Source organism: Macaca fascicularis, chromosome 3 (genome assembly GCF_037993035.2).
Source record: "Macaca fascicularis isolate 582-1 chromosome 3, T2T-MFA8v1.1".
Classification (NCBI taxonomy): domain Eukaryota; kingdom Metazoa; phylum Chordata; class Mammalia; order Primates; family Cercopithecidae; genus Macaca; species Macaca fascicularis.
Window position 1 is genome coordinate 146,775,233 of NC_088377.1, and position 24,150 is coordinate 146,799,382.

The window sequence follows — 24,150 nt, forward strand, 5'->3', positions numbered from 1 at the left end:
ACCTCAGGTGATCCACCCGCCTCAGCCTCCCAAAGTGCTGGGATTACAGGCATGAGCCACTGCACCTGGCCCATCTGCTTGTTTTTTATAGATCTTAGACTAAAACAAAAAATTCGCCAGAAAAAAATTAATCATGGTGACTGGACTGTAATGATTAACAACTCAGTGTCTTATTATCATTTTATCTGAAATTTCTAAAATAAATAAGCATTTAAAATATGTAGAAAAAAAGTTATGCTAAAATGATAATTAAGTTAGAGGAAAAGATTTGGTTCTACTGGAGAAACCAGTATTGTTTCTCTTTACAGATAAAAAAAGAGGAATGTTAATTATTTTCTTAGTATGGCCATCAAGAAGCTTAAAGCCAATTTTGTTAGTCACCTTTACTAGTTGCACAGCAAATACCCATATCTGGGTGTGCATCTGGCTATCCTCCATCAAAACCTTCTACTGTGACCTGCATTTTTTCTGACCCCTTTTTTTCTACTGCATTATAGGTAGTTATCAAACTAGTCTCAATATCTTTCCTGGGGGAAGGGTAGGTGAAGCGAGGAAAAGACAGATGGAAAAGAAGGAAAAGGGAAAGGTGGGGAAAAATGAGGTGGCAGTTTTGAAAACAGAACATTTTCCTACCTCCATCATTTTCAGATTATTTATAAAGTTTAAGTTACAACATAGTGGGTACATACATATTTACAGAACAAATGAATGATATTCAAGTTGAGAAACGCACATCTAGGCCAGGCACAGTGACTCATGCCTATAATCCCAGCACTTTGGGAGGCAGAGGCGGGCAGATCACCTGAGGTCAGGAGTTCAAGACCAGCCTGGCCAACATGGTGAAACCCTGTCTCTACTAAAAATACAAAAATTAGCTGGACATGCTGGCGGGCGCCTATAATCCCAGCTACTCAGGAGGCTGAGGCAGGAGACTTGCTTGAACCTGGGAGGCAGAGGTTGCGGTGAGTCGAGACTGCACCACTGCACCACTGCACTCCAGCCTGGGCGACAGCGTGAGTCCGCCTCAAATTTAAAAAGAGAGAGAGAGAGAGAGAGAGAGCGCGCAAGAGAAATGCACACCTGTCCGGGCTCTTCCTATTCCATATAGTTAATACCTTATTGACTTTTGTAATGTTTTTTTAGTATGGCTATTAGAGCAGTGGTCAGCAGTGTTTGGCATGCCTGAAATCTCAGAAAAATCCAGAGACACACCTGTGAGCATCAAGATAATTTTACTTCCACTATTTCAATCTACAGTTTATGCTTACTACTCACAGGATTTAAAAATCCCTTACAATAAGTCTGCACAAGTCTGTGGCTCACAAACTGAGAATCAATGTGCTACAGCACAGAAGAAAAATATTTACCATAGACTGAATCTGAAGAGTAGATATTCTTATTTTTAAGGCTGTTTTGAGTTTCTGTTTTGTTTCTAACTTGCACCATTATGTATATATATACGTGCGTATGTATATATTTTTAGAGACAGGGTCTCACTCTGTCACCCAGGCTGGAGTGCAATGGTACAATCACAGCTCACTGTAACCTCAAACTCCCAGGCTCAAGTGATCCTCTCACCGCAGCCTCCTGAATTGCTGGGACTACAGGTACACATCACCATGCCCAGCTTATTTTTAAATTTACTTGTAGAGATGGGGGTCTTGGTATGTTGCTTGGACTGGTTTTGAACTCCTGGCCTCAAGCAATCCTCCCACTCTGGCCTCCCTGGGATTACAGGAATGAGCCACTGTGCTCAGCCACACAAGCATTTAAAATGAAGAGATCTGACATAAAAATCCAAATGTTCAACTTGTACTAAAAAAATCACAAGAGTCAGCAAAACCTGCCCTGTATTTATACATGGCTGCAATCAGCAAGATCGGCACCCACCTCTAGATGGTGTCATCGTCTCCAGTTTCTGTGTTCCCCAACTGGCTGCAGCCATTCACTGGACATACTCTTGGTAAGCAACTGTGTTTGTAACCTCTTTACCACACCTCTGATCTTTTAAAATAAGTTTCCCAGAAATGCAATTATTAGTTATGTGCAATTCTTTCTAAGGAGTGCCAAAGGCTACTCACTGTAGTGTTGTCCATGAGAGTGCTTAGCACTGCATATCCAAGAAACAAGTTATTCCAGGGGCCAGTCATCCGTGAATGTGTCTTCCATGCAAGGTATGTACACTGATTTTCTGTACATATCCTACATTTCTGTGCTGCCTTTGTGGCTCCCTGATTTCCAAATCATTAAGTGGCTAGTGCATAGTAGCTGCTGAAAAAATGTTGGGTGGATGGATAACAAATATAATCTACTAAAATTAGTCTTAATTTCTTCCAGCCCCAGTACATAAAAGATTGTTACAAAAGGAATCTGCACTATCACTGTTGAAAGTAGAGTTTTTATTGTTGCTATTGTTATTATAATAGCTGCTCGCATTTGTTCAGAACCTCCCTGATAAATTCATCATAATCTACATTGCTGGAGGAGAAGAGGATCCCAAAGAGAAGGGGAAGTGCCACTGCTGCCATGCAAAATGATCTTAGTGGATACTTGAAACCTGGTATTGAATTACACTGAATCAAATACTGAGGAAGTTATTCCTTTTCCAGGGTTCTTTCAAACTATCTGGGTGTATAAGAGAACAAGTCTCACTTTGGTGCTAACACATTATTTATGTCCCTTTATGACACTTGCCAATTGAACTTCCCTTGTAAACACAGAGAGTATATGGCTCAGACTTGGAGCCTTTATCAGACAACAGAATCTAGATAGGACTTAATAGTAATTTCTTTTTAAGGCAAACGATACAGGTTCTCTATTTCTGGTAGCGATATAAAGATTCCTTTTTAAAGAAAATTAAGCTTCAAAAAGCATTAAAAGGTTTTACATTTATTTTAAGAAATTTAAAAATAAAAAAGCATGGCTGGGCGCAGTGGCTCACACCTGTAATCCCAGCACTTTGGGAGGCCGAGGCAGGCAGATCACGAGGTCAAGAGATCGAGACCATCCTAACACAGTAAAACCCCATCTCTACTAAAAATACAAAAAATTAGCCAAGCATGCTGGCACACGCCTGTAGTCCAAGCTACTTGGGAAGGGGAGGCAGGAGAATCGCTTGAACCCAGGAGACAGAAGTTGCAGTGAGCCGAGATCGTGTCACTGCACTCCAGCCTGGGTGACAGAGCAAGACTCCGTCTCCCAAAAAAAAAAAAAAAAAAAAAAAAAAAAAAAAAAGCATGACATAAGGCCAGGTGCAAGGGCTCACAGCTGTAATCCCAGCACTTTGGCAGGGGAGGCTGGCGGATAACGAAGTCGGAGTTCTACACCAGCCTGACCAATATGATGAAACCCCATCTCTATTAAAAATACAAAAATTAGCTGGGCATGGTGGCATGCGCCTGTAATCTCAGCTACTCGGGAGACTGAGACAGGAGAATCGCTTGAACTCGGGAGGCAGAGGTTGCAGTGAGCCGAGATCATGCCATTGCACTCCCGCCAGGGCAACAAAAGCGAAACTCTGTCTCACCAAAAAAAAAAAAAAAAAAAAGTACAGTGTGGAGTGCAAATGTGACCCAAAAAAAACCAAGGTGATACACAAAACACTAATATCTGGGCTGTAAATGACCATGTTTTATGTTTATCAGGCCAACACCATCCTGATACCAAAGCCTGGTAGAGACACAATTTTAAAAAGCAAATTTTAGGCCAATATCCATGATGAACACCTATGTGAAAACCCTCAATAAAATACTGGCAAACCGAATCCAGCAGCACATTAAAAGCTTATCCACTGCAATCAAGTCCACTTCATCCCTGGGATGCAAGGCTGGTTCAACATATGCAAATCAACAAACGCAACCCATCACATAAAAACAGAACCAACAACAAAAACCACATGGTTATCTCAATAGATACAGAAAAGGCCTTCAACAAAATTCAACAGTCCTTCATGCGAAAAACGCTCAATAAACTAGGTATTGATGGAACGTATCTCAAAATAATGAGACCTATTTATGACAAACCAACAGCCAATATCATACTGAATGGGCAAAAACTGGAAGCGTTCCCTTTGAAAACCAGCACAAGACAAGGATGCCCTCTCTCCCCACTCTTGAAACAACATAATGTGGGAAGTTCTGGCCAAGGCAATCGGGCAAGGGAAAGAAATAAAGGGTATTCAATTAGGAAAAGAGGAAGTCAAATTGTCCCTGTTTGCAGTTGACATGATTGTATATTTAAAAAACCCCATTGTCTCACCCCAAAATCTCCTTAAGATGATAAGCAACTTCAGCAAAGTCTCAGGATACAAAATCAACGTGCAAAAACCACAAGCATTCCTATACACCAAAAACAGACAAACGGAGAGCCAAATCATGAGTGAACTCCCATTCACAGTTACTACAAAGAGAATAAAATACCTAGGAATCCAATTTACAAGGGATGTGAAGGACCTCTTCAAGGAGAACTACAAACCACTGCTCAATGAAATAAAAGAGGATACCAACAAATAGAAGAACATTCCATGCTCATACATAGGAAGAGTCAATATCGTGAAAATAGCCAAATGGCCGAAGGTGATTTATAGATTCAATGCCATCCGCATCAAGCTAACAATGACTTTCTTCACAGAATTGGAAAAAACTACTTTAAAGTTCATATGGAACCAAAAAAGAGCCCACGTAGCCACGACAATCCTAAGCAAAAAGAACAACGCTGGAGGCATCACATTACCTGACTTCAAACTATACCACAAGGCTATGGTAACCAAAACAGCAAGATACTGGTACCAAAACTGCTATCTAGACCAATGGAACAGATCAGAGGCCTCAGAAATAACACCACACATCTACAACCATCTGATCTTTGACAAACCTGACAAAAACAAGCAAAGGAGAAAGGATTCCCTATTTAATAAATGGTGCTGGGAAAACTGGCTAGCCATATGTAGAAAGCTGAAACTGGATCCCTTCCTTAGACCATATACAAAAATTAACTCAAGATGGATTAAAGACTTAAATGTAGGACCTAACACCATAAAAACCCTAGAAGAAAAGCTAGGCAATACCATTCAGGACACAGGCATGGGCAAAGACTTCATAACTAAAACACCAAAAGCAATGGCAACAAAATCCAAAATAGGCAAACGGGATCTAATTAAACTGAAGAGCTTCTGCAGAACAAAAGAAACTACCATCAGAGTGAAAAGGCAACCTATAGAATGGGAGAAAACTTTTGCAATCTACCCATCTGACAAAGGGCCAATATCCAGAATCTACAAAGAATTTAAACAAATTTACAAGAAAAAATCAAATAATCCCATCAAAAAGTAGGCAAAGGATATGAATGGACACTTCTCAAAAGAAGACATTTATGCAGCCAACATACATATGAAAAAAATGTTCATCATCATCGGTCATCAGAGAAATACAAATCAAAACCACAATGAGATACCATCTCACACCAGTTACAATGGTGATCATTAAAAAGTCGGGAAACAACAGGTGCTGGAGAGGATGTGGAGAAACAGGAACACTTTTACACTGTTGGTGGGAGTGTAAATTATTTCAACCATTGCGGAAGACAGTGTGGCGATTTCTCAAGGATCTAGAACTAGAAAAACCATTTGACCCAGTGATCCCATTACTGGGTGTATACCCAAAGGATCATAAATCATGCTACACTAAAGACACAGGCACAGGTATGTTTATTGCAGCACTATTTATTTACAATAGCAAAGACTTGGAACCAACCCAAATGTCCATCAATGATGGACTAAATTAAGAAAATGTGGCACATATACACCATGGAATACTATGCAGCCATAAAAAAGGATGAGTTCATGTCCTTTGCAGGGATGTGGATGAAGCTAGAAACCATCATTCTCAGCAAACTATCACAAGGATAGAAAACCAAATACCACATGTTCTCACTCATAGGTGGGAGTTTAATAACGAGAACACAAAGACACAGGGCAGGGAACATCACATACTGGGGCCTGTTAGGGGATGGGAGGCTGGGGGAGGGATAGCATTAGGAGAAATACCTAATGTAAATGACGAGTTGATGGGTGCGGCAAACCAATATGGCACATGTATACCTATGTAACACACCTGCACGTTGTGCACATGTACCCTAGAAATTAAAAAAAAAAAAAAGGCCGGGCGCGGTGGCTCAAGCCTGTAATCCCAGCACTTTGGGAGGCCGAGACGGGCGGATCACGAGGTCAGGAGATCGAGACCATCCTGACTAACACGGTGAAACCCCGTCTCTACTAAAAAATACAAAAAACTAGCCGGGCAAGGTGGCGGGCGCCTGTAGTCCCAGCTACTCGGGAGGCTGAGGCAGGAGAATGGTCTAAACCCGGGAGGCGGAGCTTGCAGTGAGCTGAGATCCGGCCACTGCACCCCAGCCTGGGCGACAGAGCAAGACTCTGTCTCCAAAAAAAAAAAAAAAAAAAAAATACAGTGTGGAGTGCAAATGTGACCAAAAAACACCAAGGTGATACACAAAATACTAATATTGGGGATGTAAATGACTATGCTTTGATGTTGCCATTTTGGCACAGAGATGGTGTGTCCAAATTTAATTTCCATTGTATATTAAATGAAAAATAAATGTAACAATAAGCTGTGCACTTTTATGGTAATAGAAAAACCTAAGACCTGTAACCTTGACAGTTTGTAAGTTAACAAAATTAGCTTATGATTATGATTATTAATCTATGCCAATACCACAGAAATGACTCCCCATACCAATAAAGTCTTCCTATAAAGCTCATAATTTGTAAACTGCAAATGAACATTATTTGTTTTGTTGACATTTTGTGATGAAAGCACTTCCATATATAAGATCATAAGGTGGGGTTAACAGTGAGTAAGCCAGTAAGTAGACCAAATGTCACTGATACTCCCCACTGTCAAACAGCAGCTGTGACAAATGCTACAAAGGAGAAGTACATGGTCCTGTAATTTGATACAGGCAGAGCTTCCTTGAGATAGGAGGGATGGGAACAGCAAAACAGCCAGGACATGACCAAAGGAAGAGATATATGAGACAAGGCTGGAGAGGGAGACGAGGACAGAGAAAAGAGGTACTCACTGACCGAGGTAGTTTTTTTTTTCTGAACTCCCAAGCACAAGGGGAAGACAGTTGAAAGGTTTTAAACATGGAATGACCTACCTGATCAGATTTGTGTTCTGAAAGGTTTGCTCTGGCTGTAATGTAAGCAGCCCTCCAAAGAAGCATCAGTAAACAGAAACAAAACTGATTACAAAATAATGTAGAAACTACTACATCTAGACCAAATAAATAATGGCCAACAGAAAACCAGATCAGAACACTGTCCAGTCTCTTACTGGAAACTAACACTACACTTTTATTTAGGTATATGATACATACATTTTAGAGACTAGAAACAGCTTAAAACTTATCAAAATGTCATCATTTCTTGGTCAGACCTAAGGTGGCCTACCTACCTCAAGGGCTTGAAGTAAAGAGGACTGGAGCTCGAGGAAGTGGCTCCAAGGGAGATGGCTAAGCATCAAAAACTGCGGCTCTGATTTACATTCCCCAGCTCCCAAACCAAGCATCTTCTTTATGTATTTTACATGATAACTTCCTATTAAGGTTTGATGAAAGAAAGGTTTTGCTACTGAAACCAAGTCTGAAAACTAATGTTAATACCCACGGCCTCCAGAATCCAGTTACAAGACTATCATCAGTCCGTGGGAAAGCAGTGTCTCCAACACCACCACCCTAGGGTCGCTTACTGCTATATACTTCTAATTCTGTTCCCCCTCATGAGCGCTGATGTTCCGAAATAGTCCAGTTTCTGCGCCTAATCCTCCTCAAAATGGTGCAAACTCTGGCTAACACTGGTAGAGCCACCAGAATGCTAACAAGGAAAAAGGAAGGGAGAAAAGGAGAGAAAGGAAGCAAAGGAAAAAAATATATACAATACCAAATTGAAAAGAACCCGGAGCATACACAGTTGGTAGAAGTAGAGAGTGGTACCTTCACTTTGGAAAACTGACAATATCCACTAAAACTCAGCAACTGCACTTCTAGGAATATATTAAACAAATGCATGCAAGCTTCACTAACCAAAAGGCATGTATAGAAATGCTCACAGCAGGCTGGGCAAGGTGGCTCACATCTGTAATCCTAGCACTTTGGGAGGCTGAGGTGGGTGGATCACCTGAGGTCAGGAGTTCGAGACCAGCCTGGCTAACATGGCAAAACCCCGTCTCTACTAAAAATACAAAAATTAGCCAGGCGTGGTGGTGCAGGCCTGTAATCCCAGCTACTCTGGAGGCTGAGGCAGGAAAATTGCTTGAACCCGAGAGGCGGAGGTTGCAGTGAGCTGAGATCGCTCCGCTTCACTCCCGCCTGGGCAAAAGAGCGAAACTCCATTTCAAAAAGAAAAAGAAATGCTCATAGCAGCACTATCCCTAATAACCACAAACTGTAAGCCTCCCAAATGCTCATTAACAGAATGAATGAACTGAGGTATATTCATGAATACTGCACAGACATGAGACTGAATCAATTACAACTACACACAACAACATGGATGAACCTCACATCGGTAACACCAGAAGAAAACAGACCAAAAGCATATCCAGAGGGTTTCCATTTATATAATGTTCAAAAACAGACACAACTGAATTGCCATATGCAAAAAACCGAATCTCAGTATTTACCTTAATACTAAAACCCCAAATGAATCACAGACTTAAATGTTAAGATCCTATAACTCCTAAAAGTCAATCTAGCAGAAAATATTAGTGAATCCAGGCCTGGCAAAGATTTCTTAGGCACAACACACACACACACACACACACACACACACACACACAACCTGAAAAAAAAAAGTTTCAATAAATTGTTTTTCATAAAGATCTACGATCTGTGTACTATCCCATATATGTATCTTCATTAAAAATACTAATAAAAATTAAAGAATTGAGCGATGAGAAGACAACACAATCAACCACTATGTCACCTCATTCGGGAACAAGTACATCTCTACAAGGAGAGAAAGAAAGCCAACAGTGGCAGAGCAGGGATTGGAAAAGGGAAAAATAGTTACCAACAAATGTTTGTCCTAGTCTTTGCATTGCAACGGGAGGAGGAGGGGGAAACAATGAAGAAAGACCCTTTGGTTCTCCTCCTATAACTGCTCTTAGTCCACCACACATCATAAAAGAAAATATATCAACTTAAGAGCAAATCAAAGATATCTTGGTCCAGGATCCTTTTTACTTCTTTCTCTCTTCCTCTGGTACCTTCCTCACTTTTGAATGTTCTCCCTTCCTTTCTCCTTATTTTTTTCAGGTATATCTTTTTGCTCTCTGCATCCACACATCACTATATATCATTTTCACCTTTGCATAAGAGGCACCAAAATAAGAAGAGAACAATTAAAATACATACACAAAAACAGCCTGGGTTCTTTATGGATTTGAAATGCCCTTATATTGGAGAAGAGACAACACACAATCTCTATCAATTCTCACCAATCCTTTTTATTCAGCATTGGTAGAGTATAGGCCACAACATAAATATTACTCTAACACTCTCTCCCTCTCCGTTTCTCTCCTCTCCTGTACAAGACAGCTACAATTTGTGAATTCAGTATTTGCTAGCTAACTGGAATGTTAAGGATCTAGGCTAGGAGTTCTTATCTACTGAGCTACAAGTATAAAGACTTCCCTTTAAACACTAAAATACATCAAAAACCCACAAACATGCCAAAAAAAATTATCCTTTCAGTACCTGTTCCCTGAGAAAATGCAAACCTATATAACACTGTTATGAGTTATTAATTTTTAGTTCATTGTGAAGTTTATTAATTAAAACAACATCCACTCACACTTAACAACAACAGATGTGGGCAATGCTATATATGAACACAGTCTCAGCTTCTCAGATCTCCTCATCTCACAAACTCCTCAGCCCTACTTGGGTTTACCCTAGACAGACTGGAAATCAGCTCTGACCACTCTGGGCTCAAATTTCTTTACTGATTAAGAATCATACAATTTTTTTACATGAGTTCCCTGAAGAAATAGCAATATAGTTTGACAAAAATGATAGTACAGTAAAGTACCTTCTGTTCACCCAGGATTATTCTGGGATGATTTATTAAAGAGTTTTCCCAATAACCATTCCTTCTCCACACAACACACACACTCCTTCCCTCTCTCTCTTTCTCCTCCCTCTCTCCACCTATAAAGCACTCAGAACTGGTATCTAGACTGTTCAATAAATGATTAGAGTCAGCCCTCCACATCCACAGATTCAACCCACTACAGATCAAAAACATTTGGGATATAAAACAATAAAAAATAAAATACAACAATAATACAAATTGTTTAAACTATAATATAACAACTATTTACAGAGTGTTTTCATTGTATTAGGTATTGTAAGTAATCTAGAGATGTTTTTAAACATATGGGAGGAAGCACACAGGTTATGTGCAAATACTACACCATTTTACATGAAGGACTTGAGCATCTGTGGATTTTGGCATCTACGGGGGTCTTGGAACCAATCCCCCTTGGACACCAAGGGACAATTGTACTATACCTTTTTAGCTATTATGGTTATTACTACTACTACTCTCCCCCACACACATTACCCCATAAATCCCATAAGTGCTCTAGCTAAGAAAGGGAAAAATGAAGAAACAAGAACTTGAAAACCTAGTTTTTTTTTAAATCAGATATTCACATTTATTACTGTAAATAGGAATAAACAAGGGAGTAAAAATGTGTCTAGCACCGACTCTAGTATATTCAAGATGAATTCATTCATTCATTCAACAGGCACTCAAAAAAATGAATATACTTGTAGTAGGATTTACCCCTAAAATCTCCAGAGGGTACTGTCTTGCAGCAAACATCTTCCTCTTAACTATTACATACATCATTTTTTATTCATCATTAGGCATTTTTTAAAAAATTCATTCAATAGCATTCTCTGCTCTTAACTTTTAAAATGGGTATGCTGAATTTTTTTCTCTCTCTTCAAAACACAAAACACAACCAAAAAATAAACTAATTTTTTGTAACCCTGATAGTTTTGTTCTTAGGAGTCAGCCATTCAGAACAGAAGTACTCCATAACTCCCCTATAAAATGGCATTCTACAGACCTCCACTGTTCCATTCAAGGTAAAAACATAATTTTAGATTTCAAGGTGTTATTGAGATCTATTAGGATAACAATATTTTCCAATTTATCCCCCCAAACAACCTTCAAATTACATTATAATCTTACTTCAAATCGTATGTGTATTTTTCAATGAAGGACTCTTAAGATTCTACAAAAATAAATTAGGTTGTTTTGCTTTTCCCATTTTACAAAATTGAACAAAAACAATTCAACCAATACTAAGCTCTTGCAAGACTAGTAGTTCTTTTGGAAGGATACAAATGAGATGAAAAATTACTAGAAATAATCACATCAGCATTTTTGCATTTATATTTTGTATTTAGAGGTACTTTTCTCTACCCAGTTTTCTGAATTATCAAAAGATCATTCTATACTGCAGGAACAAAATCAGTGGTGGTAAACAATAACTTTTGGTTTGTTTACAATCAAGCAGTTTCTCCCCCACTAAAGAAAGAAGTCAGATTTCTTCATCTTTTCTACCAGTAGATAGATGGGAACACTGACTATATGCAAATTCCAAGTATCTCTAAGATTTAGAGCACCATGCTTCAAACCATTAACTTTAATTTTTTTTTTTTAAGTGAAAGCAAAAATTCTTAAAATTCTTAGCTGGACTGGTGAACAAGCAATTGAAGAATGTAATGATAATGCTACATGATATTATAAGGTATTAATTCCTGGATGGGATATACTGTTACAAGCCATAAATTCTTGTTAAACTTCAGATTCTTATTTTTCCAGTTCCTCCAAACAAATTAAAAAGGCAAATGATTTCACTGTTCATTACTATATGACTTTTAATAAAAAGTAGGGCTGAGGGAGAGTATCTTCTTGTTTTAATATATCTACATTAATCAAACAGCTTCCATGTTTGCAAAGTGTTGTCTGATTTACAAGCTACATTTATCAATCATTAAGTCAGGATAGCACAATGGCCATGAAATAATAATACATAAACTATATCTCTGGTAAAACTGTGTATGAAGTTATAAGCAATAGTGGCTGATTTCTAAACTTTAACATTATGACCACGTGCGTCCTCCCTTTCCTTCAAATAACCACCAGAGTGTAGGTAAGTAAATAAAATAACCACCAGAGTGTAGGTAAGTAAATAAAAATCACCAAAATATCTTAGAGTACCTTTCCTCACAGAATGTATTTTAGCCAGAAAACCTCATCCACTCCTAATTTGTTTCTCAATAATATTCAGCCACTCTGTCCAACTCTCAATTTATCAGTAAAGAATTTGTGATACTCCAAAAAGGTAACGTAATTATTACTGTCATCTCATTAAGTGTGCTCTTCCTAGTACAAAACTAACATTACAGCTGACACCTAGCTTGTTCACTATGCACACCACCCTCTTCTCCCCTTCCCATCACCACCATTTTACTGGCAGAATGTTCACAAGGCTGAAGACTGTTTCTCATTTCAGCAAACAGAATGCTTAAGATCAGATGGCTAGCCACAAACCAGAAGTTAGAAGCCACACAAAAATAAACACTGGCAGTCCTAAAATCTTCTACTTTCAGTCTCTAACAAAAGCAGTAACATCGTTTTTATTTGTGATGCCCTAAGTTATAGCCAGAAGCTTTTCCCCCGATTATACTAATAAATCAATTTAAAATAATTTTACATCAGATTATGTCCTTCATATACTAGCATACTTTAAATAAATCCATTTTACCATGGTAGGTTCTTCAACTCATATTTTTTTGTATTTTTTCTGTATCATTCTTTAACTACCACATTATTTCTCCATTTTTTTCTAAATATTACATCTATGAACAAAAAAGATAACCCTGCAAACTAACCCTAGAAAAAGATAAATCAACATATACCTTAAGTATAAAAGATCAATATTAAGTATAACCTACTAGGTAACCAAGAGAAAGGTAAGCATCAACTGTATGCCCAAGAACCTCAATTTAAGACATTATGTAGTATACACAATTTTGGTAAACAGAACTGAACACAATATTTGCATATCAAAATAGGCAACTATAGCCTTATTTCTGATTTCAGATAAAAATATCTTAATGCTTTTTATAAGGCAAAACAGTCATTTTAATGAAATATCTCTTTACAGATATAATCACATGATTGACAGATAAAATAATTGCTTTAAAAATACTTCTGAGTCATTTTGTCCTTACCTGCAGGCATGAACCATTACTGCATGCAGTGACTGTTCCATTTCCTAGCACAGACTTGAAGAAGCATCATATCTCTCTTTCAGAATGTGACTAATCTGTGGGTTTGCAATTCCTAAGCTATTTACAAATGGCACTCCCTTACCATATAAGAATAAATATGTATTACAACCCCAAATCAAGTATTTTTAACCTACATTTTACAAATAACCTTCGTAATTCTGTAAAGCAGCAACCTCAAAATGTAGGAAGAAAACCTCACAGTATTTCCCTTTCAAAAAGCAAGATTTTCTTTTTTGCTTTTTAGCTAAATTATTTTTAAAGCCTTCAACAGCTGTCACACATGAACCAGCGGTCTGCTGTGTTATGGTGTGCATGCTGCAGCTGATTAGGCTTTACAATTTTTCTTTAAAAAATCAATCACCCTTTGCAAAAGCAGAACAGCTTGCCCAAATACACATCTTCAATACAGCACAATACCAGCATGCAGGACAATACGTTATATAGCAAACTTGACAAGAAAAAAAAATATATATATGTCCTGGTTTGTTTCTTAGCAATGCTACACCATTAATTGTTCATGCAAGAGATGTAGCTGTACCTTTCTGAAGAGGACGACTTCTCAGAGTTAACTGACATCAGCAGCTCAATCTTCTGCTTGATTTCTGGAAAAATCAGAAAATATTCACAACCAAGATTGCCTGCCCTTGCTTTCAAGCCTTATATCAAGAGATTTTTCTTCTCTAATCCCTTTTGTTCAGAATGAGGCCACAAGATTCGCAGTACTTCTGTTAGGACTGGGATTCAATGGTGCTATAAAGGGAAAAAGCTCCAGAGGCATCAGGCCTTGCTAAACTATGCACATGACTGTTTATGAAAGCAGGAAGTACCATTTCTTTAAAGCAGAGGGGTGTTTTCTTTTTTAAGGTAGAACTAGCATGGCTCTACAAGATGATTTTCAATTTAGCAAAATAAAATACAAACAAGACATTTTGAACATCTGAATTAAATATACTAGATCATTTGAGAAGCCTGGGTATTCACGTCACAGGCTGTAATAAACAGATATGCAACCCTTGGCTGTTTCTATTTCACTAGCCCTAAAAAATATGGCTCAGTGAATCATTTTTGTCACTTAAGAATGAAATATTAAACCAGAACCCCAATGTATAGATTTCAAAATGTTTAACCTTTAATTTCTTGATTGTGTTTAATTACAGACACATTTAACATCTAGTGTCCCTAACTCCTCTAGAAAGAGACTTTTTATTTTATACCTTAATTTTCCCCTCCTCCTTAGCAGTACAGTATAAGTGAACAGCAACACCCATTTACCGAGTAGGGATAATATACTTGTCCTTTTAGGAAAGGATTGACAATACACATCTAAAACAGGAATGTAAGCGCCAGTTCAACTTAATTAAAAGATAATTGCTGATACTGATTTGGAAGGGAGGTAATAGACTAAAAGGGAAGGAAGGGTGAAAATAAGAGAGGGGAAAGATAATGAGACAATCTAATACGTTTCCTTTAAAACATCAACGACTGACTCAAAAGCACATAATTTTAAGTTAATAAAACTGACATGATCCTATTACCCAGACTATTTCATGTGTAAAGATGTTTTCCTACCCCTAACAAGTATTTCCAACTGGATTTTTAAAACTGAAGTGTGCTTTCATAATAAAAAGTTCACATATTAAAAATAAAGTAGTGCCAATAAAATGTTTTCAACAGTATCAGGATTTCAAAATAGACCTCAATAGTTTTTTTTTTATTTAAAGCAGTAAAGCAAATTTTAATTTTTTAAAATGTTGACTATATAAATCAAAGTTGAATATGAGAAGATGTAAAAGAAAAAATAAAAATTAGTTTTATAAAATACAATGGACCTGTACAGAAATATCCTCTCAGTGTTGTTAAAATAAGGAATTTCCCCAAATTTTTAAGCTTATAACTTCAATAAGCATTGTAAAAGCGGCATGAATAGCTGATGAGAGAGCAGAATCTATCATAGGCTGTAGCCAAGCTGCCTAGCCACTGGGAGAGGAGAGCACAGCGCCTATAGGTGGGGTGGTGCTGAGACTCACCTTGAGGATCAGGCACGTGGCACCACCGTGAGCCCTCAGCAGGGCCCCTCCCCTTGTTTTGGAAGGAGCAGGGTGTTAGAAACTCAGACTCTGCCTTGGATTTAGGAAGAGGCTCCTCTGCCTCTTTTTTTTTTTTAAATGGAGTTTCGCTCTTTGCCCAGACTAGAGTGCAATGGCACAATCTCGGCTCACTGCAACCTCCGCCTCTCGGGTTCCAGCGATTCTCCTGTCTCAGCCTCCAGAGTAGCTGGGATTACAGGCGCCGCCCACCACCACACCCAGCTAATTTTTTGTCTTTTTAGTAGAGACAGGGTTTCACCATGTTGGTCAGGCTGGTCTTGAACTCCTGACCTCAGATGATCCACCCACCTCAGCCTCCCAAATTGCTGGGATTACAGGTGTGAACCACCGTACCAGGCCTCCTCTGCCATTTTTAATAGCTATATGACCTTGGGGAAATTACTTAAACTCTCTAAAGCCTCTATCTCCTCTCCTGTAAAATGAGGATAATAACATATATCTGAAAGGCTGTGGCGAGGATTTAATGAAATAACCCATAAAAGTAAAGTAGATTGTGCCTGGGATGTGGTGAGCCTTCCCTGCCTCATCTCTCAATGATTATTTACTGAATGAGTTAATGAAGGATACGAGGCCTGTCCAATGTTAAATGGTTTTTCCATAGTTTAAATCCACCTTCTCCTTCTTCTCATCAACCTCAACATCCCCCTTTTTATCACTGTAGTGTTACTGCAGGTGGGAACTTAACTTTAATCTGTATCTCAGCCTCCCTTTCTAGAGAATTGTGTTCCATGTATTAACTCGCTGCTTCAGAAAAGAGATTACACTTGAATCCATCTTCATCATGGCAAGTTTTTATTCCAAAACAACAAAAAGTTCACACTTCAGTATACCGATGTAAATCAATGCACTTAAGATGAAAAAGGCCAAGATTAAATTACACAGCTCTAATGAAGTTAATGCCTATCTTGTAAACACTGGAAAGAAAAGTTCAAGCTATAAACCATACTCTGGTGACACTGGAAGCTCCAACCAAAGAGGATTCTAATAATACATGAAAAGGTTTCTAACTTCATTTTCACCTTATCTCTAAACCTTCAGATTTGTTCATAGCTTCAGAAGGACTCAGAAATCAAGGAACGTTAACACTCTGATACTGTATCCTTTTAGGCCCACATATTCCATCTATGCTACCATCAACTCCTCCCTGTCCATATCATCCATAGGTCTGGTAATTCCCCACGTTCGTGAAGAATTCCAGAAGCCATTCAACTGATTTCCATTCCACCACAACATCTGCCATAATCGGGGGTACCTGGATTTCCATACTGACATGACTTATTACAAAAGACCTGGCTATGGACTCCAGGCTCCTCAATCCACAGACTCTTGAACGTCCACCTCTTGAGCCATCCGTTCCCTTGACCATGCTCAGGACACCTTCTTACACACACTGCAAACACTTTCCCCCTCAATCAGTCAGTTGTTTTGGAATTTTTTTCAATTACTTCCAGGGTAGTATCTGGGACCCTATACACTTTATTTTTCTGTAATGAAATCAACCAATCTTTTACTTGTTAAATTCTGGTCTTCCTGATAAACTTAGAAACGTGTTCCTCACACGAAAGTTTTTAAAATTTTCATCCAATTTTCCTCTAATATGCTTTATAATAGTATTTGCATGTAAATCTTAGAAACTTCCAGAATTTATTTTGTTCTATGAATTGATATAGAAATCCAGTCTGCTTTTACAAGTCAGATTTTAAAATGACTCTCTTGTCATTTTAAAATGACGCATCCTCACAATTCTAAAATGACTCCCTTGCTTACCACTTCTTGCTTCTTCCAAAGCAGCACCCACTGTCTCCATGTATACATTTAGACCAATGAGTGCAAAAAAATCCATCAACCTGTTTATTTAATAGTTGTATTCCCTATGGATGTAATCTGAAAATGCTTGACAGTACACTCAACAGCTCCTTCTACATCTCAGCCTTTAATCAATCCTTTACCATCTGCCCTACTCCCACCTTAAGACCACACTTGCTTATTTCACACAGAAAATAGGCAAGCAGTTCCTGTGTAGTTTGAATAAACATTTTAAATTATAGTTGCTTTATTTTTAGTCATAATTTTGTTTTTTAACTGCTAAATAACATTATAGGAGGACATAAGTTTTTGTGGCTTTTTTTAATGCTTTTACATTTGCTTTCTCCTCCTAACTCTGGGTACTTTGCAAGACCGTTATATTCCATGCAAGCCCTTAAATGCTGGTGATACCTACAAGGACCCTCTTTTCACTCACTGACCCTTCTATCTACATACACCCTCACCATCAAGAACTACAGGGCATTGATGATAACTGTATCTTAGCTTCCAGCCCAATATTCTCTCCTACAACCCAGAACCACATATCCTCCAACCCCTACTTGACATTTTCACCTAGACAGTTGCTGCATGGCTTGAATGCAATGTCTAAAATTGAACCCATGAACTTATAAACCTAATGTCTTATTTTATACTCCTGATCTCAGTGAACAGCAATGCCATTGCCTTACCAAACCTCAAATGTTTCAGGGATCCCAGGCTAGTTTCCCCAATCTCATCTGAAGTATCCTTCCCGGCCAGGCACAGTGGCTCACACCTGTAATCCCAGCACTTTGGGAGGCCGAGGCAGGCGGATCACGAAGGTCAGGAGATCAAGACCATCCTGGCTAACACGGTGAAACTTCGTCTCTACTAAAAATAAAAAAAAATTAGCCGGGCACAGTGGCGGGTGCCTGTAGTCCCAGCTACTCAGGAGGCTGAGGCAGGAGAATGGCATGAACCTGGGAGGTGGAGGCTGCAGTGAGCCAAGATCGTGCCACTGTACTCCAGCCTGGGTGACAGAGAGAGACTCCGTCTCAAAAAAAAAAAAAAAGAAAGAAAAGAAAAGAAAAAGAAATACCTTTCCCTCCATTCTCCCTTTTTTATATCATATGCTCTGGAAATACTGAGTTCTACTCTATGTGGCTCCCCAGGCATGCCATGCTTGTTCATGCCACTAAGTCGTATACGGTTTCCTCTCCCTAGAATGCCACTGTTGTCTCCCTTGCACACCCAACTCGCTTTTTTTTTTTTTTTTTTTTTTGGAGACAGAGTCTCATTCTGTCACCCAGAGTGGAGTGTAGTGGTGGAATCTCAGCTCACTGCAACCTCTGCCTCCCAAGTTCAAATGATTCTCCTGCCTCAGCCCCACAAGTAGCTGGGATTACAGGTGGGCACCACCACTCCCAGCTACCCAACTCACTTTTCTAATCCCAGTCCCAAATGTTCCCTCCACACAAACACCTTCCCAGAATTAAGTTCACCTCCTCTACGTCTCTATATTTGCATTACCAAATTACTAAAATACATAAATTACTTGTTTCAGTCCCCATGAGACCATTGCTTCCCTAAGGACAGGCACCTGACTGTTCAATTCAGACAGCCTGGCATGTCAGACACTGGTTGTTGACACCTTCATAATCTTCTCAGCCCGTTACAGTCAATCTAATGTTAGTTACAACTGAGCTACGTCAATTTATTCTTAAATATACATCTCCAGATACACTTAATCAAAGATCCAAGCAATTTTAGAACTAGACTGATCCTCAGAGATCATATAATAGCTGAACCACATGAATTTATAAAGGGGAAATTTAACGGGCAAGAAGGTAAACTACTGGAGGCAATCACATTCTTCATCCTCTCCAGAAGATTACTGTTGCTGAGACCTACAGTAAAATTTCCAAGAACCTCAACAACCCAAATAGTAAAACCCACCCAATAGTCCCATAGGCTGTTCTTTTGGATAAACACAGAAACTGACCTCAAGTGATCCACCTGCCTCGGCCTCCCAAAGTGCTGGGATTACAGGCATGAGCCACCGTGCCCAGCCAGTGATTCACTTTCTGTGTGGAGAGCAGCAGGACCTACACCAGACCCCTGGCATTTTGGTAACAGTAGGACATTTCAACCTTATTTTAAATCAGTTTTTAAAATGCTATTTTCTTATATCTTCAATCAATTCAAATCATCCTTATTAATCAGCTTTCCTGATTAAAACAACTAATCATTTGGGGCATGATACTCTTCTTATTCATCCCCTTATATACATCCCTCAAAGCCAACAATTCACTGTGATTTCCCTATTCATTCTCTTGATCAAACCTACGGATCTTCCTCATAACTCTTTTATTCTCGTTTTTACTCACACCTTAAAAGATACTCAAACTCCTTATGAAGATGAACAGTTTTTAACTCTTCAGTTAATGGCCTAGTAGCTCTAATGCTTCACCTGTCTACGCTGTAACACACTAGAAGTTTAAGGCTCCTGGAACACTAAGGGCTATCAGTCCAGCATTAAGCCAAGCCCCTGGAACCCTGATGAGGAGCAGCAGATTACCAGTAACTCTACTCAGAATGACGTCCCATAGGGGTGGTGCTTCAAAGATAGAGACATCCTAGGAGAAAAATGGAGCCATCCTGAATCTACCTAGAATCCTAGGAGTGAGGGGAGCATAAGAACACACGGAAGCTGTGGGCATGATATGCTCCTTTGTCATTCAGATCACTAAACCTGAGCATGAGGACTCTGACTTACGTGAAGTGGAAATTTAAAAAGACATAATAACTGGGCAGATTATTCTACCTAAATTCTTAGAGCTACGTCCTTTTTCCATGGGAATAATTCTGGCAAATTTAATAAGCTTCCTTTCACTTGCCAAATTCTTTACATAATCATCCACAAACTTAATTTTGTTTGGGGTGTACATAAGGAAGTTTTTTTTTTTTTTTAAGGGACAGAGTCTTGCTCTGTCACCGAAGCCGAAGTGCAATGGTGCAACTATAGCTCACTGGGGTCTCAAACTCCTGGGCTCAAGCAATCTTCCCACCTCAGCCTCCTGAGTAGTTAAGGTTGCCTGAAATGACAGGTTAATACTGCAAGAATATACCTAGAAGTTAAGAGGAAAATGCCTCAGCAGGCCTCAAAACCACACGCTTCTTCAGAAGTCAGAGCAGCTCCCAAATCAATACTTCCAGGTGTTCAGTGGGATAGTTCTCCACTTTAATGCTCCACTATTCTGGGGTTTCAACACTTCTCCCATCCTAATTCTACTTCTCCTGCCACTGCCAATTAACTGCTTCTTCTATTTCACATGTTTACACATTCTACTGCCTCGGGATACATGCTTACAGAGCCCTTCTTGGTGTCTCCAACTTAGTATTTTTAAGAGACTTCTCACTGAAATGCAAAAGGCCCGCAGAGGCTTTTCTGGCTCAGGTGCCAATTTCTGATACTACTATCTGAAGCCACGTATTGAGGTCCTGACTCAAAACTGACTGACTCATAAGGGAATGTTCACAAAGGTGCAAGAATAAAGCAATTCCTCTGCGTAATCTAGGAGGGTGGATGATTAACTGACCAACATCTGCTAAGGCCAGTTTAGCCTTAAAAGGGAGTGCTATCCCAGTGTTCATTACTGAAGTCCTCTATTATAAGAATTCACAGAAAAGCAGAAATTCTGCAAACATAAAAATCATCATTGGTAAACTGAGCATTCAAAAAACTATCCCCAATTATCACTAACTTTTATCCCCACCCATCAAAATCCTTTGTCACGCTCATTAATAATCACACAGTCTAACAATTCAATAAAATACAAATCTAGGGCCAAGTGAAAACTTAAAATCTGCAAAAGATGAAAAAAGTGACAAAGTTGACAGAAAATACTAAAGAAATTCTAGAGTTCCAGGCAAAATCATTGATAAATGAGGATAGAGGAGAAGTTTATGAGGTTTGTAAATGAAGAGAAAAATCAACAAGGACAATAACATGCTAAGTGCCTCAAGAATAATTATTTGAGGCTGGGCGCGGTGGGGCTCATGCCTGTAATCCCTGCACTTTGGGAGGCTGAGGCAGGCAGATCACTGGAGATCAGGAGTTCGAAACCAGCCTGGCCAACAAAGTGAAACCCCGTCTCTATTAAAAATACAAAAAGTAGCCAGGTGTGGTAGAGCATGCCTATAATTCCAGCTACTAGGGAGGCTGAGGCAGGAAAATAGCTTGAGCCGGAGGCAGAGGTTGCAGTGAGCTGAGATCATGCCACTGCACTCCAGCCTGGGTGAGTGAGACTCTGTTTCAAAAAAAAAAGATAATTATCTGATTATTAGAGACTGAAAGAGAATACATAACAAAGCCCTTAATTTGCAAAAATGAGGCCAGGGGCAGTGGCTCACAACTGTAATCCCAGCACTTTGGGATATCACCTGAGGTCAGCAGTTCGAGACCAGCCTGGCAAACACGGTGAAGCCCCATCTCTAATAAAAATACGAAAAAAAAAAAAAAAAAAAAAGCCAGGCGTTGTGACACATGGCTGTAGTCCGAGCTACTTGGGAAGCTGAGGCAAGAGAATCGTTTGGACTCAGGAGACGGAGGTTGCGGTGAGCTGAGACTATACCACTATACTCCAGCCTGGTTAACAGAGCAAGACTCCATGAAGAAGGAAAGAAAAAGAAGAAAGGAAAGAGGAAAGAGGAAAGGGGAAAGGGGAAAGGGGAAAGGGAAAAGGGAAAAGGGGGAAGGGGGAAGGCAGAAGGGGAAAGAAGTAAGGGGGAGTGCGGAAGGGGAAAGAGGAAAGGGGAAGGGGAAAGGGGAAGGAAGGAGAGAAAGAGAGAAAGAAAAAAAGAAAAAAAAAATAGTAAAAATGCCCTTCATTATGGCTGCATTATAACCCAAAAGATGTCCAATCATGTTATTACACAACTTAGTATGGAAATGTACACCAAAAACAATCAACACTTGGTATAAACTTAGTTCATTCTAAAAATAAGTACATATTTTCTATTACAATTTAAGTTTTTTAAATAAAATAGGCTTACTTTCAGATTGTGATTTCATTTTTCAAGATGAAGTCCCAGTTCCACCCACTTCCTTAAACGCAGCCTTTGCCAGTACCAGCCTTCCCCTGCTGCAATTCCAAAGCAAGATGGTTTGTGTTCCTGAACACAGTGCCCATAGACTATGTCATGTTCACTCCAAACTTTACAGTGGGGGTGCCAGAGGGCGGGGGGGAGGGGGAGGCGGTGGTGTTGGTGCAGGCGGAAGATAATGAAAGAGGAAAAGGAGGTAGTCTCAGGCTGGTTAGGTTTCTGATTTAGAACTTTCAAGGTAGCCGCTGGTACCACTTATGAGAAACTCTGTTTGAGAGGAACGTTTTTCTGTTACTTTTAAAATTATTATTCTGGGTACAATTTATAACCCAAGAGAAATAATAGTTCAAAAGGAAAGGGGTTTGCCACTGATTTCTAAGTTCTGGCAAGAAAAGTGAGTCATTCTCTCCAAAAATGGGATCCCTATTTCCCCTACCCCCAGGAGGGTGTGAAAGAAAGCCAACAAGCAAGAAGGCAGAGAGGAACCTCAGACCACCCAGTCTAAAGGCCTCATGGATACACTAAAACTTCACAGTTCACCAAAACTGTTTGTTACCAGTGTTTTGGTATAAAATTTCAGAACTAAATACAACAACGTATTAAATAAATTCCTAATTTTATTCCTTTCACCATCATTCCCCTGTTAGCAATGAAATGTGGTGAAACCAGTCTCTGAAAACTATCTAAAGGTTTCTCACTCACTACAGCAAAGTATCACTAATAGTTAATCCGGCCTCTTGACAGAACAAAGCCTCTTTTTCTCTGACTCTGTCAAGCAGACAGAAGAAGTAACACAAGTTCTTAGATAGCTATGAGCTGTTACACTCAAGCTGACACCCAATGCTGTGTTTAGTATGAGGCCAAGTTTTAAAGCTTTTCCTGCATTATTCTTAAAATATGAGCATCATTTATTTTACTGATACAACACATAAATTTTACAAATTACATCATAGAGTAATACTCAGAAAAAATAAGTATTTTTATAATCTTAAGAGATAGTTTTCTCATACCAGATATTAATTAAAAGACAACTGAAACTACTTGGTTCACTGATATTGGCACATACAAAGTCAAAAATTAAGCCAAGCACAGTGGCTCACGTCTGTACCCCAGCACTTTGGGAGGCTGAAGTGGGCAGACTGCTTGAGGTCAGGAATTCAAGACCAGCCTGGATAATATGATGAAACTCCATCTCTACTAAAAATACAAAAATTAGCCGGGTGTGGCGGCACATGCCTGTAATCCCCACTACTTGGGAGACTGAGGCACAAGAATCGCTTGAACCTGGCAGGTGGAGGTTGCAGTGAGAGCGAAGACTGAGATCATGCCACTGCATGCCAGCCAGGGTGACAGAGCAACACTCTGTCTTAAAAAAAAAAAAAAAAAAGTCAAAAATTAAGATTTTTTAATTTCATCTGCAATTTTTGCATACAAACAACAGTGAATACACCAAGGCAATGAATGTCTGATTTCTAACTTCTTTGGTAAGCCAACACCCACCCAATCATCTCAAAAAAAAACTTTATTATGTTAAGAGGTGGTAAAATTATTCTAGGAGGCTATTTACATGTATAAGAAAACAAGACATTAAAAAAAAAAAAAAAAAAGGCATAAGAATTAGTGCCCCTAACTCTCAACTCACATTAACTTTCAACCCATTTTTCCTCTTTTTTGTTGTTGTTTGGGTTTTGGTTATTTTTCCCCCCTTTTTCTGAGACAGGAGTCTGGCTAGGTCACCCAGGCTGGAGTGCAGTAG

The 24,150-nt window shown here is 39.1% G+C and overlaps 1 protein-coding gene across 13 annotated transcripts in view; it reads right to left on the minus strand.

Annotated features, from left to right (window-relative positions):
• The window catches only part of SRPK2 (SRSF protein kinase 2), a 290,349-nt gene that overhangs the window by 147,980 nt on the left and 118,219 nt on the right, over window positions 1–24,150 (minus strand). For 7 of the 13 annotated variants that reach the window (XM_065541063.2, XM_045387522.3, XM_045387521.3 and 4 more), the window contains one exon: window positions 13,934–13,997. The exons of 4 other annotated variants lie outside the window; for them this stretch is intronic. In XM_065541063.2, coding sequence (XP_065397135.1) covers window positions 13,934–13,997 — 64 coding nt within the window. Of the gene's footprint in view, window positions 1–13,335; window positions 13,433–13,933; window positions 14,179–24,150 lie in introns of those variants that run through there. 2 more of the 13 variants (XM_015447290.4, XM_015447285.4) reach the window with 2 other exon arrangements.